Genomic DNA, 17,311 nt, shown 5'->3' with positions numbered 1-17,311 from the left:
ACAAATTTTCTGAGATTGTGGTGAAATGAAAGACAAGGTTCTGAGAATGAGATACCTACTGGTCATGTGTAGTTTATTCCCAAGGAATTTTTTTTGCAATAAATTTTTCCCCTCTGAATAAATGTTTTAATTTTTAATATTATGCAACATGATCTGCATATGTATGTTTTAATTAGAGCTAGTGAAGACTATTAATTTCAAAACTTTTGCGTTACCAGGTACACCTATGACAAAAACTATGGCAATGCTCTGGAAATATACCTTACATTAAGGCATAAAGATGTCTTCCAGTTGATCCACAAGCATAATCTTTTCAGTTCCATCAAGGATAAAATAGTTTTATTAATGGATTTTGATTCAGAGGTAATATATTTCTTATTTGTGCTGGATAAACTAGCTGTATTATTGTAAATTTGTACTAGTTAGATATCTGTCCAAATGCTGGATTGGTGAAAGAGTCAGGTAGCCTTGCCATCTGCTGATCATGCTGGAAGCACTCTACCAGGTGTAGATGTTGTTATTTTAATAGCTTGCATTCATAAATCCTTTCCTTGATGTGGTTATTCTGCAAAAGAAAATGTAATTTGATAAGAAACTTAAAGGGGTGAGTGTGTGTGTGTGTTTGTAAAACTCATGTAATTCATAGAAACAAATAAACCAGGCATATGCTCTGGCTCACTTAACATTTTAATCTCGGTTCAGAAGTTAAAATTGTAAATACACTTCTATTTTGATCCACTTACTGCTGTTTGATTCTTGAGCTCTCACGGATCTCGCAGGAGCAGCTTCACTGGTTTCAGCTGAGACTCAGGTCTAGGACATGCAGAATGTGTTATTTTATTGCTGGGCAGATGTGAGTAGTGACTCACTTGACTAATGAGGGGACTCAGCCTCCACAGCTCATAGTGGCTTTGTAAATGACACACACCGTGTATGCACACGTACACACTCACCAGTTCATAAAAAGGAATCTAATTGTAAGTATTGGTGACAGAAATAACAAGACTGAAAAAGAAAAAAAAACAGAGTTCTTTATTCAGAAAATTGAAATTTTAGGTAAATCAAAAAGTAGAACCCTAAGGGCTGCATGCATTTTTAATGATGTTTTACTGCATTAGCGCTATTACGTGTTATATTAATCTCCACAAACAAACTTTTTAGATAGGAGCTAGATCTACCTTTCTCTAAAAGATGCGGTAGCCTCCTTTTTTTATGATTCACGTCCTTAGAGGCGCAGATCCACCAAGCAGCAGGGGGTTCCAAGGAAGCTCAGGTACAAAGGCTCTGCTTCTCTGACAGAGAATAATTAAGAAAATGAGATGCCTAAATAAAAATTAATTGCATTTTCCCCACATCCAGGCTCTCCTCATGCCCATCCTCTTTCCCTCATGTGTCTTGAGAGCCTAGTTTTGCACACGTAGCCGTAGAAAAACAATGAATTGACCAAAACACATTTGTTATTCAGGAACGTGAACCAAAATTAAGGAATCATAGAGATTTCTGATTGGAAGAGAACTTAGGGATAATCTATCCCAGCATCCTTATATTTCAGAGAATGAAAATAAGGTTTGGAGAAGCCAGCTAGGTAGTAGTGAAGTCAAGAACAGGACCCAAGGATGGCTATTTGGCTTAACAATTAAGATGCCAATAGATTCAAGTCCCAGCTCTACTTCCAATTCCAGCTTCCTACTAATGCACACCCTGGGAGGCAGCAGTGATGGCTCAAGTAATTTGATCCTTGACCCACAGGGGAGACCTGAATTGAGTTCCTAGCCCCTGGCATTAGTGTGCCCTTGTCCCAGCTCTTAAGGACATTACCAACGGATGGTGGCTTTATCTATGTCCACCTCTCACACAAGTGAAATAAATTAACTTAGAAAAAAAGAAACAGGGTTCAGCAACTCTGTATAAGCCTCAGGCTGGTGGGCTGTCTTCCTGCTACTTCTTGTAAGCTTTCTAATTTACGTTTCATTAATGTTAAGGGTGGCCAACGTAAATTCTAAAAGTCAGTAACCTTATATCTTTGTGACACTAAAGGTGTATTATTGTTTTTCTGGCTCTTTCAAATATTTTCTGCCTAAGACCAGTTCCTTATTATGTCTGTAGGCACTCATAGGGAGACTTAGTCAAGGTTCCAGTAGTCACAAGTAACGCTCATCTTTGTGGTTCTGGAATGAGATGTTTTCCATTAACTACCAAGAGTTGCATAAGAACTTATAGTGATGTCTTTGACATGAAGAGGGCTAAAATATGTGTAGCTGAGATTTTTTTTTTATATTTGGTGAGTTATAGCAAGACACTTTGCCAATAGTAGGCAAAGCACACAGGTTTCAGATTGAGACTTCTTGAAAATGCATTTTTTTACAAATGTCATTTTAAATAAGGGCCATTGAAAAGCAAAGGGCCTCCTGAAATACAGAAAATAATATTTAACCTTTAACTGAGATAGCATATGCCTTATATTAAGTTTAGTATTCCCATCTTGTACAGCGGATTTCAATGACCATGACTATTTCTGTTTCAGAAAGCTGTTGACATGCTTTTGGACAATGAAGACAAAATTTCAGTAAGTGTCTAGTTTATGCTGCTGATAATACCATAATCTGGGAGAGTTATAAAGAAGAGAAGTTTGTTTTGTCTGATAGTTCTTGAGGTTGGGGGCTGCATCTGATGACGGCCTTCTTGCAGGCAGAATCCCAAAGCAACACAGGGCATTACCTGGTGACAGGAAGCTTGTGTGAGAGGCAAGCAGCATGCATGCAGAAGAAAGAAGTGACATCCCAAGAGAGGAAGCGGGGGAGCAGGAGTTGCACTTCTGTAACTATCAAACCATAGCAATGTGTTACTGGTTACCAGTTGACTGTCCGGAACCACTTCAGCTACAAAGAGGAGAGATGTTTATCAGATAATTTATCAGCTGCACTTGTGTCCTCATAACTCTGTTCAAAATGTTCTTTTCTTTATAGATTAAAAAGGTAGTAGAAGAATTGGAAGACCGACCAGAACTGCAGCATGTGGTAAGCATGACAGTCTCTTGCCTTCTTAACTGAGTGGTGGGCAGATCACCTTTCAATACTGGAGCAAACATGCTGGAGTGAACTCTTTATGGAAGTTTTTTAATTCCTAAAATGGGGCATATGCTCTGAATCCAAGGCTAAAGGTTAAATGCAGATGAGACTTTTGAACTTTGACTTACAGTTGAATTGTGATATAGACTTCAATTCATTTTTGTGTCACTCTGTTACTGTGCCTAGGAGTAAGCACTTTCCCACTCTAGTCGCCATTGACTGGAGTCATGGCAGAAACCACTGCAAACTCTGAGGAGTACTGCACACGCTGCCGCCTTCTGCTGGGGAAACAGCACACAGCCTCGCTGTGTCCAGCACCACAGAGCAATCACAGCACAGCCTCAGCTTTCTTTCACCTTGATAATAGCCAGTCCCTCTTCTCTCGTGTGGTCTGTGCTGTTAAGACCTGTTGTTCTAGATTTCCTGGGGGAGTGCTACTTGGATTCTGTGTACTGCATCATCATGAGAGTAGAGCAAGAGTGATGTCCTTTAAAAATTGTATAAGGAAACCACTGTATCATTTATGTGCTAGTACTTTAACATTTTAAAAAACTGACTTCTGTATTTCATATGACATGTGTGTTTATTTTTAATTTAGAATGTTAATGCATGCAAAAGTATTCAGCCAAATTAATCAGTTTTATTAGAGTTTGGTACTGGTTTTTGCTTCTCTGATTCTATATAACAAAAATAAATATAATTGAATTTCAAAGAATAGAAGTGTAAGAAAAGGCTTCAGAAGTGATAGCAATTATGGAGTTGAACTGAGGGCATCAGATACAAAGAACACACTTACATCTCTGCCCATCACCTTGCATCCCAGGACCAGAACCTGGGAGCATTTTATTTGTAAGTCAGCTTTATATATGAGACTCTTGAAGACTGCAGGTAGGCATGTGAGATGTTTCCTGGTCTCTGGTATTTTTTGTTGTGATTTTTGTTTTTTGTTTGTTTGTTTTTTGCACTGAGGGGTTGTGTAGTTGCTCTGGCTATATCATTCATGATCGGAAATCTCAACATTACTGCTTACCCAAGCAAGTCACCATGCTGCTGACCACTGTAGGGATTTGTTTATACGTAGTGGTTTCTTGCTTATTTAAGCCATAGACAGGATTAGGGGTAGCAGCTCTGTGTGACAATGTAATCAATTAGTGCAGTGGAACAACAGTGGGAAAGCCCACATTGGAATGGCTCTTCTCCCCTGCCAGACACATCTCTATAAATCTGACAGAGCCTCCCATCCCGTTGGCACTTCTGGGAGATGGCACCATACATCCCAGCTCCAACCCTGATCCCAGTGCCAGTCTACCAGCAGTGCTCCCTGTCAGACGTTGGGCCTATTGATGGATTTGGTCTCAATGCTGCTGGCTCTCCATCTTGGGAGGAGCAGTAAGCCCAAGCAGTGATTCTTAAGGTGATTACATGTGTCATGGTTAGGCTTGTAGGCAACTGTACCGCCACAAACGTCAACATCAGCTTCTCTAGCATTGCAGCTTCAGGGGGCAAGCTGATGCTCTGTGGTTGGCTGTGTGAATGCTCAGTGGTTTGTCCACTGGAAACAGCCCCTCATGTCATGACTGTCCTTTGTGTGAGTAAGTCTTCCAGCTCCAGTGGACTGCGAGGGTTTTGTTTACAGGTACGTTTAAGCCTTGGACATAGATTTCCAACTTCTGAGTACTCTGTTAATAGCCTCCACCTTACCTGAGAGTAAAACCAAGTGAATTACCCACTTCCTTTGACCGGGTTCATCAACTTTGTCAGCTAGGGCAAGGAATCAGTTTTGAAAACTAGCTTTTCACTTTTCATTTTTGTTTCAAATGTCACCAACACAGGCAGCATTTCATTGTACACACAGTTCTCAATAATACTTTAATAGAGAAAAGCTGCAAAATATGAGAGCTAATTTAGTGCCTGCTACTTGAGTGTTCAAGAATATACACCTGTCCCGTGACTTTGCCCCCTTTCACGTAAAAGAATTTTTATGATCTAAGAAACAATTACATTAGTCAAGCATTTTATTTCTGAGGTGGAGATGATGAGGATGATGGTATTAACCACTTTAACATTTCAGGTGTGTTCAGTACATGTCAAGTGTGTCTGGTTCTAAGTGAGTTACAAACAGTAATTCATTTAAACCTCAAAACAACCCAATGAAATTTTTCATAGATGAAGTCACTGAGTCACAGAGAGGGTCATGACTTGTCCAAGGCCACATTGCTGGTAAGGGACACAGCCAAGCCATTCAGGGCCCTTCTGGAAGATGTCAGAATTCCCTTGCTCTCCAAGAGGCATTCTTTCTACTTCTTCATCATTTAGGATTTTTCCTGAAAACTCTCTCTCCAGCCTCTCCATGGGAACTGACATAAAAATGGCAGTGTTGACCAGGTATTGCTTTCTTCTTGTAATATTCATGGCTTATCCTTTGTTCCTTTTAGTATTTGCATAAGCTTTTCAAGAGGGACCATCATAAGGGGCAGCGTTACCACGAGAAACAGATCAGCCTTTACGCTGAATATGATCGACCAAACTTACTGCCCTTCCTCCGAGACAGTACGCACTGCCCCCTGGAAAAGGTAAGGCCCAGGCTCCCCGTCTGGATGCTTCAGGTGAGGAAGCTGTCCCTGTTCCTGGGCTGGGTGCCACCCTCATCTGCCTTCCTCTGTCCACCTGTTGAAAACTGCTCCTCTCTCTTGAAGCACTAGGTTTGGCTGGGTCATTCCGATGAGAAGAGGCCCTGTGGGATTTGATGTTGCTGAGGCAGTCAGGCATTTCTGTGACAGGAGGAGCCCAAGACTCTGTTAGCCACCAAGCAAAACACACTACCAGGAGCCCAAGTCTGTTTCAGGATTAGAGTAGCACCTCAGAACTGGGAGAGGCTCAGATGGTGCAAGACGGAAGCAGCTGCTTCAGTCAGGAACCGAGTTTTTCTGAGTCAAGGGTGATGGTCCTGTCTGCTTTAAATGCCCTCCTCCTGTCTTTCTGTCTCCCGCACTCCATTCCATTCAACTCATCGTGCTACTTGTCTCTCTTTTCCACTGCCTGTAAACTCCTCAATGACAAAGAGTTTATGTTAGTCATTCTAGTAAACTCGTACCCAGTATATGTTACAAACACATTTACTAAATGGTCTGTGGCTTCATGAGTGAGTAGATGAATGAGTGAATTAAATACATACAAGTTTTATTTAGGACTAATTAAGAACTCGTATTATGAGACTGTTGTTTCAAAATAAGCTATAATACTTTAAATATTATATGTATTAGTAACTGGGCAATCTTAAGGCTGACAGTATTGTTTACCATGGTTCTTGATCCCATCCAGTGCTGTCGGACATCTACAAATATCTTACTGCATTTAGCTAGCCAGACAACAATTGCGTTTTAGTAGGCTTTTTGTATCAACAAAATAACATATGTGACCTGTGAGAGATAAGTAGAAAGAAGTTGGTAGCTAACCTACAGTTTATGCTAGAACGCTTACAGTTGTATGATGATTAAATGTATTAGATTTACTTTGAACCAAATTCAGCTCAGTGGATTTTTAAATTCTGTAGTCAGTTGGGAAAAAATGCCTGGCCAATACGCTAAAACTATGAAAAGCTTTACCATTTTATACTTGGGGCCCTGAAACATTTTCTTAAGAATACATGTGGAACTGCATCGTCATGCTCTAGAAATGAGGGCAGATGTTGTCCTCCTCTCCTACGGTGGAAACTCGCATCTGGAATTAGAGCGAGACCCTTACTCTTTGATCAGTGCTCCCATCTCCATGTTGGAGGAATGTCCGGTGTTTGCAGAGGGCATGTGATTGTCTCTGGATGGCTCCAGTTGGCTTCTCAGGCCGAGCCATGCATGCATGGGGATGAGCAGCCATTCCTGGCTCGTTCTCACTCGTGAAGCACGGGGCATGGAGATCCCAGCAGGTCATGTTTCTTACACACGTGCAGCCTGTCTGACTTTAAGCCTAGAAGTATCCAGTTGAAAGCCTACTGATGTACCTGAAGGAAAGCAGCAGAAAATCATACTTGTAATTTATAGAACTCAGATTCTGTAGACATTTAGAAATTTTCTCTCTAACCCACTGAAAGCACCAAGTTGCATATAAAAATAACTCAGTTACTTATGTTTACGCATAGTTTTTTTTTTTTTCAAGTTATCTCATTGTTTCTACTGAAAGAGAATTTTGAATAAAATAGGTTACAGACAGCAATTGTACAAATGAGCCATTGTAAAGAACGGGCCATCAAAGAAGGAGGTACCTTTCTCTGAAGGGAGGAGAGAACTTCCACTTTGACTATGGCCTTGTCTAAATAAGATCAGAGTTTGTGAACACAAGAGGCTTCCATAGCCTTGGCAGCTCATGACAAGAGCCTCAGGTGATTACTGATGTCATAAATAAGAGTGTCAGTTGTTAAATCAACAACACGAGTCACTGTGCACTTACTCCCCATGTAGGATCTCTGTCCTTAATGTGTTGTACTATGTGAATTAATGGTAAGTCTACTACTAAAACAGTACTCTATGCTTTATGTGTCTGTGTGGGTGCGAACTGTTGAAATCTTTACTTAGTAAATACTAAGTAGATCTTCAGTATACAAAGATAATTGAAAATGAATCTTGATGAAGAATGGAATGGAAGAGGGTCTGGGAGATGGGATGGTTATGGTTGGGAGGGAGGTTATGGGGGCGGGGGGGAGCTGCTATAATCCAAAAGTTGTACGTTGGAAATTTATATTCATTAAATAAAGTTAAAATAAAAAATTAAAATTAAAAAAAATGGGCCATTGTAAAATAATCAAGTTACTAATCCACACTTTTAGAGCTCCCTAAATGGGCTTTTACTGGGATTTCATCATCAGAGAGTATCTCTTTGTCAGGACCCATTGTGGGAAACCCATGTATTTGCAAAAAACATGTTATTCTACCTTTGTTCAGGTACCCAAAGCTTTTGCATTATCTTACTTTTTTCCTTAGAAATTAAAATTCTACATGCACCTAATCATTCTAAAAATGAAATCCTTTTATATTTATTTGTAAGGTGAAAAGTATATACCAAACCATGAATGACAAGGTAGATTGCACATTCAATGTATCCCAAGCATGCTAGTTGTGAAGTGAAGGTCATGGGCTACAGCTTTACTTTCCTTGTCTCAAGAAAGATTCATAGGATACATGGTCTCCTTTTCTCTTGAATCTTCATTGTAGAACTGAGAGACAGGTGTTTGGTGCGGCAGTTAGGACACCAGTAGGGACCCCCGCATCCCACATTGCGGTGTCTGGATTTGAGTCCCTGCTCTGCTGCTGATGCCAGCTTCCTTCTAGTACACTCCTGGGGAAAGGGGGACATCCTGACTCAAGTAGTTGGATTCCTACCACCCATATGGGAGACTTGGGTGGCGTTCTAGGCTCCTGGCTTTCATATAAATAAAATTTCTTTTTAAAAAACTTAAGAACTTGGGGCCAGCGTTGTGGTGTAGCCTGTGAAGCCACTGCCTGGAACACTGGCATCCCATATGGGCACTGATTCAAGTCACGGGTTCCACTTCCAGTCCAGCTCCCTCCTAATGTGCCTGGGAAAGCAATGGAAGGTGGCGCAAGTGCTTAGGCTCCTGCAACCACGTGGGAGACCTAGAAGCTCCTGGCTTCTACCTGGCTCAGCTCTAACCTTTGGGGCCATCTGGGGAGTGAACCAGTGTCTAGATGCTCCCTCTCCCCCTCCCCTTTGAACTCTGCCTTTCAAATTAAAATCTTTAAAAAAAAAATTAAGAACTGAAAATTCTAATGCCTCCTCTCCCCAAGGAAATTTCTACTTAGAAGAGTTATAGATGAGTTGGCCCTATAGGTACTTGATGGGTTTTGTGTTTTTATTTTAAATGAGAAGTGTTTTAAGTTTAAAAGGCATTATTCAGAGTGTGTTGATCCACTATTGTTTATAATTCACTGTGGCAGAAGAACAGCTGCATCTTCTTCGTTTCTGGTTGTCTGCCTTTTCTGGGGTTGCTAACTGTTTTTTTGTTTTTGTTTTTGTTTTAAGATTTTATTTATTTATTTGAGAGACAGAGTTACAGACAGAGGGAGAGAGAGAGAAAGGTCTTCTGTCCGCTGGTTCACTCCCCAAATAGCCCCAATGGCCTGAACTGGGCCTATCTGAAGCCAGCAGCCAGGAGCTTCTCCTGGGTCCCCCACTCAGGTGCAGGGGCTCAAGGACTTGGGCCATCTTCTGCTGCTTTCCCAGGCTATAGCAGAGATCTGGATTGGAAATGAAGCAGCCAGGTCTCAAACGGGCGCCCATAAGGAATGCCGGCGCCACAGGCAGAGGATTAACCTACTGTGCCATAGCGCTGGCCCCATGGGGTTGGTAACTGTTGAAAGGAGGTGTGGTTTCAAACTGGAAACTGGTTGAAATTTTAAGGTTCTAGGTTTTGTTTTTTTGTTTTTACCATTTATTTTGTTATTGGAAAGATAGAGTGATAGGGGAGGGGGAAAAAAAGATATGGGGGTAGGGAGAGAAAGAGAGAGAGAGAAGGAGAGACTCTTCCATGCACTGGTTCTGGTTCACTCCTCACGTGGCCACACAGCTAGGGCTGAGCCAGGTCAGAGCCAGGATCCTGGAAATCCGTGTGGGTCTCAAACATGGGCAGCAGGGGCCCAAGTACTTGAGCCATTACCTGCTACTTTCCCAGGTACACTGTCAGGGAGCTGAAATTCAAGCAGAGTAGCCAGGACTCAAAGCAGCAATCTGATATGGGAGGCCAGCACTGCAAGTGGGGACTTAACCCACCATGCCACAACACTGGCTCCCAACTTTAATGGACTGAAATCCCACAGTCAGTAGTATTTGTCCAGAAACTTTGTAGAGACCCTGACATCACATCAGAAGCCGTTTAGGGCCCTCATTATTTAAGGCCACAGTTTCCAGGCCAATGTTGTAGCACAGTGTAAGCTGCCGCTTATGACACCTGTGTCCCATATACAAGTTCCAGCTGCCCTGCTTCTGTTCCAGTTAACTGCTGCTGTTCCTGGGATGGCAGCAGATGATGGTCCAAGTACGTAGGCTCCCACTATCCTTGTGGGAGGCCTAGATGGAGTTCCAGGCTTCTGCCTTCAGCTTGGACCAGCCACAGTCATTGTGGCCATTTAGGGAGTGAACCAGTAAACTGAAGAGATTCCTCTCCTCCCACCACCACCTCTCGTCTTCTCTCTAATTTTACTTTCCAATAAATCAATCTTAGAAAAAATAAAGGCCAGAGTGTCAGGATTCAAAATCACTACAGCCCTTAAATTCAGGTTTTTATGAAGTTGTTCCCTCTATAGGAGAAACAATTCATAGAAATTTATAATATCTACAGTAATTTTAAAAGAATCAGAATCCTTTATGTTGCTATTTTGCTTTAGGATATGTGCTGTGCTTTCACATTCTTTCATCCAGTCTCTAAAGTATTGCAGTTTGGTGGATAGTGTGATTTTATGCATGATAAGCAAAATCTTTGGGAGTTAAACCAGTCTAGAGCTAAGAAGTTGAGGAACAACACTTGGACCGTGGATCTCTTTAATATCAGGCCCCAATATTCTATTATGATTAATCATTTTTTAGGTTAACAAGATGATTAATAACTAAGATTTTTTAAAATATTGCTAGTACTATGAAAGAGATGTTTAATCTGCTAATCTGTCCTATTTTCAAATGCAGTCATCAGACACTAGTGCTCATTTTATACATCTGATTTGATTATGCCTAGAGTGGTTAAAAGAGGAGTGTCCACTTTATAGGTTTTTTTAAAAATAGCTAATTTATACTTGAATTTATGATCTCTCATATCTACTAGCATTCACAAGGTGGCAGTATTAATGAATTTAGAGGAATAAAATTGAAAGATACAGAGTTCATATATTTTCATTAAAGAAATGTAAAGAGAAGACTAAAAAAATGATAGGAATAAAGACTTGGTAGAAAATCATCATTTAATCTACAGTTAAAGTTCCTGATGGTTACCCCAAATTTACTCTTTGTTTTATAACATCTACGGGACTCACACGTGGGATGCAGGTATCATAAGTGGCAGCTTAATCACTGTGCCACACACTGGCCTGGAAATACTGGCCCAGATACCTAGCTTTTTTTCTTACCTTTGTAGTAAATCAAGAAAAGAAGCATTAAAAATCATTTTTGCATAGTGTTGTACTCAATATTTCATGAGTCTGTCTTTTTTTAGTTTTGACTGTGTGTGTGTGTATGAGAGAGAGAGAGACAGATGAGACGAGACAGTGTCTACTAAAATCTTAAGGTTCCCTACTTTTCCCTCTAGAGGGAGCACCATGGTCCAGAAACATTCAGAAATCTAAAATGAGGAAACATGGTTTTTCAAACACTGTCAATAGTAGAAAAATTCGATGTACTAGAAATACTTTATTCAGAATTTCCGGAGATCTCTAAAGTCTCTACTTCCTCATTTGTGAGAAGAGGATAATTTAGGCTACTGCTAGAAACTATAACATGTGCCACTGTGTATAATGGTGATTGACAGGTGAGACATACAGAAATCAGTAAACCATATTTTTAAAAAAGCAAATAATGATTTTCTAGGCATTGGCTAGGGTTAGGTTGAACCAGGAATGATGAAAATCCTCAAATAATGGGGGCTTGAAGAGAGTAGCAGATTAATTCTCTGTCGATGGGTGTCTTGGTGGAGTGACCCTGCCACAAGTCAGAGACCAGGGCTCTTTGCTCCTGATCCTGTATTTTGCACATCTTTTACATCCAAGTTTCCCAAAGCAGACTGGATGACATGACTACAAGTAAGGAAGCCCTGGGGTTCAAACGCAGTGCTTTAAAGGAAGATTCTGGAAGCTTTCCTCCCACCTTTCTTCTGCTGCTCAGTTGGAGACATCAGACAAGTGGCTCCCCCACCCCGGGAAAACTGGGAGATTTTGTTGCTCTTTAATTTGAGCCCCATATCCACTCAGTGTCTTACTGCCATGACAGGAATGGGAAGAGGATATTGGGGACAGCTAGTTGCTCTGCTACCTAATTTTTAAATCTTGTGTCATACAATTAAGTGTTTCTTCCTCATTGTGACTTTCCATTATATAACTGACATATGTGGCTTTTATTTTTCCTTTTTTGCTGCATTGTTCTCTGTAATCAGCCTTTTTTTCTGCCCTTTAGCTGATTTAAAACATAAAGCCTACAGAAACATTTTCAGTCGAAACTCAAAATATCAAAACCAGCTCCTGCTGTTACTTTCCAAGATAGGTTATTGAGCCAAAAGAGCTAATTAACTTGAGCTGTTCTTTTTCTCTGATTCTTGTTTTTAAAACAACCAGTTAAGGTTGTTTTAAATATGCAAGCTTCCTCCTGAACCTTTTTCTTCCTGGTCCTTTATTTTAAAATCATGTGTTATGTACCTGGAGTGGGCCAGGCATTGTGCAACCCACAGGACTCAACATGTGCATGGTCCCAGCAGAGGCAAATGAAACGACTGATCAGGCAAATAGTTGGTTGCTCCAGCGGTGAAGTGCTGTGGGGCCGTGTACAAGGTGCAGCAGGATGGGGCACCTGGAACCCGCTCTGCAGTGGGGTCCTTGGGAATGCTTGTCTGAAGTCCTTGCCAGGTGGAGGGTACAGGGAGTGAGGGCAGCTTTTCCGGTGGAGGGATACAGCGGAGAGATGAACACCACTCAGAATGCACAGCCTGACTCTGGACGGCCTGCATATCTGCAGAGCATGGTAAGGATTTTGGCTTTAAGTCCAGGCATTGAGAAAGGTTAGGAAAGAGGGTTACACAGGCTTCCCTCTGAACTGTACCTGGTTTAGATCCCACCTCTCCTGTAGAACCTTTCAGAAAAGAACCACATGAGTTCAGTGTCCCTTCCTATGCACACAACCCTGCCTGTGCACATGGCCCTCCCTTGCTCATACATGAAAAGGGAGACTTCACAGTACAGCAGGGGAGTGATGTCCCAGCTCTGTCACCCCTCCTGGACCTTGAGCTCCCTCGAGTGAACTCATGGTGGTTCTGCCTCTACTAACTCTTCTCCTCCTGCTCTTTTTCACCTCCTAGGCGTCATTATCATTGCCATCTTTATCACTGTCACTTGTGTATCTCTAGCAAATCTGATCTCCTAGTGCCCAAGACAGAGCATATGGTAGATGTGGCCAGTTCATGTAAAATTATTTCCCCATATATAGCATGTCTGTTTTTATACCCTTGGAAATGCTGTCACCTGTTTGGCCCCTAATTTCACTTGTTTTCCACCTGTTTGATTCTTCTTTCCCAGCATATATGTTTTTTCCTTCATTTTTGACAGATCCTTGTGCAGAGTTTTTTAAACCCTGTGAGCTAGCAATAGAAATATTCCCAGTAAATTCATTCATTCATTTATACCACTGAATACAGCATGTGTTAAATACTGGGAAAATGCTCAGAGTGTTCGGAGTTGCTTCAAAAATGTTGTCAGTTAAACTGTAGAGAGACAGACCCCAGGACCTCTCGGAGAGGTGCATGAGGACAGCCACCAGGAAGACGCAGGGATATTCATTTTTGTTTGTGAACTTTTAAAGGAAGGCAATGGCAAAACTTGGAAGTTCTTACGGATTCTACTGATATTTATTCTTGGTTCATATGCCATGGTAACATTTTTACCCTGCTGTAATTGCAGGCTCTTGAGATCTGTCAACAGAGGAACTTTGTAGAAGAGACAGTTTATCTTCTGAGTAAGTAACTTTTATTCATTTTGCTCAAAAAGGGTAAGAGTATGCCATGAATTGTCAAAGTTGTGGAAATTTCAAAAAGTTGTGGAAAAAATGGAATCAAAGGATAAATTTATTTTGGAGGGTGGGGGAAAATTCTGATCTCTATGCAGTTTTTTTTTTTTTTTTCCATAATACAATTTCCCACATGCTCTTTGAAGACTTCCTCACTTAAGAATGAACCTAGATTTTAGTGCAGCGGATCACAGAAGTTCAAATCTATTTTGCTTGAGAATTGAACACATGAAAAGGGAGACTTACAGTACAGCAGGAAAAGTTGTTGAATAAATACTGTTGAAATAATGTATTAGTGATGTGTGATAAACAAAAGGAACAGTAAAACTGTCCTATATACCTCACAACATATATGGAAATAAATTGTAGATGGGTTGATAGCTTAGGTTATCATCATATTAGTAGAATACAAATAATATTCATTTTCAAAATTCACACCCGAAATAAGGAAATGCAGTTGATGATGGCGCTCTCGAAAGAGGAGAACTTTTTAACACTCTCTAGCTGTATTTGTCAGTCCTGCATGTGTCATAGCCCTGTACCATGCATCCCAGAGCCCAGAACGCTTACCTGTTCACATGTCTCCACAGGAGCCACACGTGTAAGAACAATGTGGTTTTATCACAGATTTCGAAAGGAATCTCTGTGCAGGTGTCGGTGGCATACAACATGGAGCCCCGTGGGATGCTGCCCACCCCAGTAGGGTTTTTCCACTTTCCCTTCCCTCATACAGCACTCACCCTCATTGGCTTCTTTAGCCTCTGTTGAAAAACTTATCCAAATCTCTTCCTGTTTCGGCATTTGTAGGTTCATGAGTACTCAGCATAGACCTAGAACTGTTCTTCCAAAATAATCTGCTGGAATAAAATTTTGTCACAATATCATATTGTCTTAGAAGCAGTAGAGAACTTTTAAAGGGAGACATAGCCTCATTTCATAAAAATTGTAAAATCTTACACATTTTAAAATGTTAACTTTTTAGAGACATAAACTGGAAAGAATATTTGCAGGAAAAGCAATAGAGGGGATATCAAATGAGATGTCATTTTATTCAGAAGCCCCCTGTTGTCAGTTGATACTGGCTGCCCGTGGTGAGAGGATTCAAGATACTTTACCGATTCCTGTGCAGGGCAAAGGACAGGGGTAGGGATTATATTCCACATCTCTCCACTGAAAGCTGGGCCTCCACTGAGTAGGGCTCTCTTATATGTACTCCATTAAAAACCCAGGAAATTATTAAAACCATTGAAATGCCAATAGATCGATGAGTAATGTGTTTAAAGACAATTAGCTAGTAGAAGCCCCGTTGGTAAATACTTGCTGTCATGAGGACGGTGGAAAGGGCTTTCCCCTAAACTTGCAAAAGAGCACAGTAGAATAGTCCTCTGATAAATGAGTTTGCAGTTGGTCCTAACTGTGACAGAGGAGCAATATGCAAAGCTACCTAAAGAGGCTGAATGACACTGAGGCCTGTTAAAGTCTTAATTGTATCTGAGTGTGAAGGTATCAACATCCCCAAAAAATACACCCCTACTGAAAGGAAGTCAGAATCAGACCAAGGTTCAAATTCCAGCTCAATCATTTAGTAGCTGTATGATCTTGACCATTTCTGTTTCCTCTGTAAAATAAGAAAATTGTAGAACATACCTCATAGGATTTTAATGATGATTTAAATGAGTACAGCCATATAAAACACTTAAATGAGTACTTAGCACCAAAAATAGGAACTATTTATTTCACTGTGTTATGGACAGTAATTCTTTTTTTTTTTTTTAAACTTTTATTTAATGCATATAAATTTCCAAAGTACGACTTATGGATTACAATGGCTTTCCCCCCATACCGTCCCTCCCACCCACAACCCTCCCCTTTCCCACTCCCTCTCCCCTTCCATTCACATCAAGATTCATTTTCGATTATCTTAATATACAGAAGATCAGCTTAGTATACATTAAGTAAGGATTTCAACAGTTTGCTCCCACACAGAAACATAAAGTGAAAAATAATAGATGATTTTTTTAAATGATGATGAAATCAGAGCAGACCTATTGTCATGTTTAATCCCAGTGAGAGTCAAGTTGGGAATTGATAATTTCTTTCTTTTTTTTTTTTTTTTTTTTTACAGAGGATCAGTTTAGTATGCATTAAGTAAGGATTTCAACAGTTTGCACCCCCATAGAAACACAAAGTGAAATATATTGTTTGAGTACTCGTTATAGCATTAAATCTCAATGTACAGCACATTAAGGATAGAGATCCTACATGAGGAGTAAGTGCACAGTGACTCCTGTTGTTGACTTTACCAATTGACACTCCTGTCTATGGCATCAGTAATCTCCCTATGCTCCAGTCATGAGTTTCCAAGGCTATGGAAGCCCTCTGAGTTCTCCGACTCTTATCTTGTTTAGACAAGGTCATAGTCAAAGTGGAGGTTCTCTCCTCCCTTCAGAGAAAGGTACCTGCTTCTTTGATGGCCTGTTCTTTCCACTGGGATCTCACTCGCAGAGATCTTTTGCCAGAGTGTCTTGGCTTTCCATGCCTGAAATACTCTCATGAGCTTTTCAGCCAGCTCCGAATGCCTTTAGGGCTGATTCTGAGGCCAGAGTGCTATTTAGGACATCTGCCATTCTATGAGTCTGCTGAGTATCTCACTTCCCATGTTGGATCACTCTCCCCTTTATTTACTCCATCAGTTAGCATTAGCAGGTACTAGACTTGTCTATGTGCTCCCTTTGACTCCCAGTCCCTTCACCATGACCAACTGTGAACTGAAACTGATCACCTGGAACAGTGAGATGGCATTGGTACATGCCACCTCGATGGGATTGAATTGGAATCCCCTGGTATGCTTCCAACTCCACCACTTGGGGCAAGTCAGCCTGAGCATGTCCCAAATTATACATCTCTTCCCTCTCCCATTCCCACCAACATGTTCAACAGGGATCACATTTCAGTTAATTTTCAACACTTAAGAATAACTGTGCATCAATTACAGATCTAAACCAGTCATATTAAGTAGAACAGATAAAAAAACTACTAAGAGGGATAATGTATTTAGTTGTTCATTAACAGTCAGGGCTATGCTGATCAAGCCACCATTTCCCATAGTGTCCACCTCACTCCAACAGGTTTCCCTCTTGGTGTTCAGTCAGTCGTCACCGATCAGGGAGAACATATGGTATTTGTCCCTTTGGGACTGGCTTATTTCACTCAGCATGATGTGTTCCAGATTCCTCCATATTGTTGCAAATGACTGGATTTCGTTGTTTCTTACTGCGGTATAGTATTCTAAAGAGTACATATCCCATAATTTCTTTATCCAGTCTATCGTTGATGGGCATTTAGGTTGGTTCCAGGTCTTAGCTATTGTGAATTGAGCTGCAATAAACATTAGGGTGCAGACCGCTTTTTTATTTGCCAATTTAAATTCCTTTGGGTAAATTCCAAGGAGTGGGATGGCTGGGTCGAACGGTAGGGTT

The 17,311-nt window shown here is 40.9% G+C and overlaps 1 protein-coding gene and 1 long non-coding RNA gene across 8 annotated transcripts in view; one reads left to right on the top strand and one right to left on the bottom strand.

Moving 5' to 3' along the window:
- The window catches only part of VPS41 (VPS41 subunit of HOPS complex), a 187,422-nt gene that overhangs the window by 148,022 nt on the left and 22,089 nt on the right, over window positions 1-17,311 (top strand). For all 6 annotated transcript variants that reach the window (XM_008261661.4, XM_008261660.4, XM_070059752.1 and 3 more), the window contains 5 exons: window positions 219-363; window positions 2,525-2,566; window positions 2,967-3,017; window positions 5,504-5,641; window positions 13,727-13,781. In XM_008261661.4, coding sequence (XP_008259883.1) covers window positions 219-363; window positions 2,525-2,566; window positions 2,967-3,017; window positions 5,504-5,641; window positions 13,727-13,781 — 431 coding nt within the window. The remainder of the gene's footprint in view (window positions 1-218; window positions 364-2,524; window positions 2,567-2,966; window positions 3,018-5,503; window positions 5,642-13,726; window positions 13,782-17,311) is intronic.
- On the bottom strand, window positions 361-15,147 carry LOC103349453 (uncharacterized). 2 transcript variants are annotated; one of them, XR_007922347.2, is made up of 6 exons: window positions 14,573-15,147; window positions 6,813-7,065; window positions 2,719-2,879; window positions 1,179-1,292; window positions 744-813; window positions 361-565 (listed from the first exon to the last, which is right to left on the bottom strand). It is a non-coding gene; the product is annotated as an uncharacterized lncRNA (long non-coding RNA). The 2 variants fall into 2 exon arrangements; XR_007922348.2 differs by lacking the exon at window positions 6,813-7,065.

Source organism: Oryctolagus cuniculus, chromosome 16, assembly GCF_964237555.1.
Source record: "Oryctolagus cuniculus chromosome 16, mOryCun1.1, whole genome shotgun sequence".
In the NCBI taxonomy this organism is placed as follows: domain Eukaryota; kingdom Metazoa; phylum Chordata; class Mammalia; order Lagomorpha; family Leporidae; genus Oryctolagus; species Oryctolagus cuniculus.
Note: the sequence above shows the minus strand (reverse complement) of the source record. Positions and strands in the feature narration are given on the sequence as shown.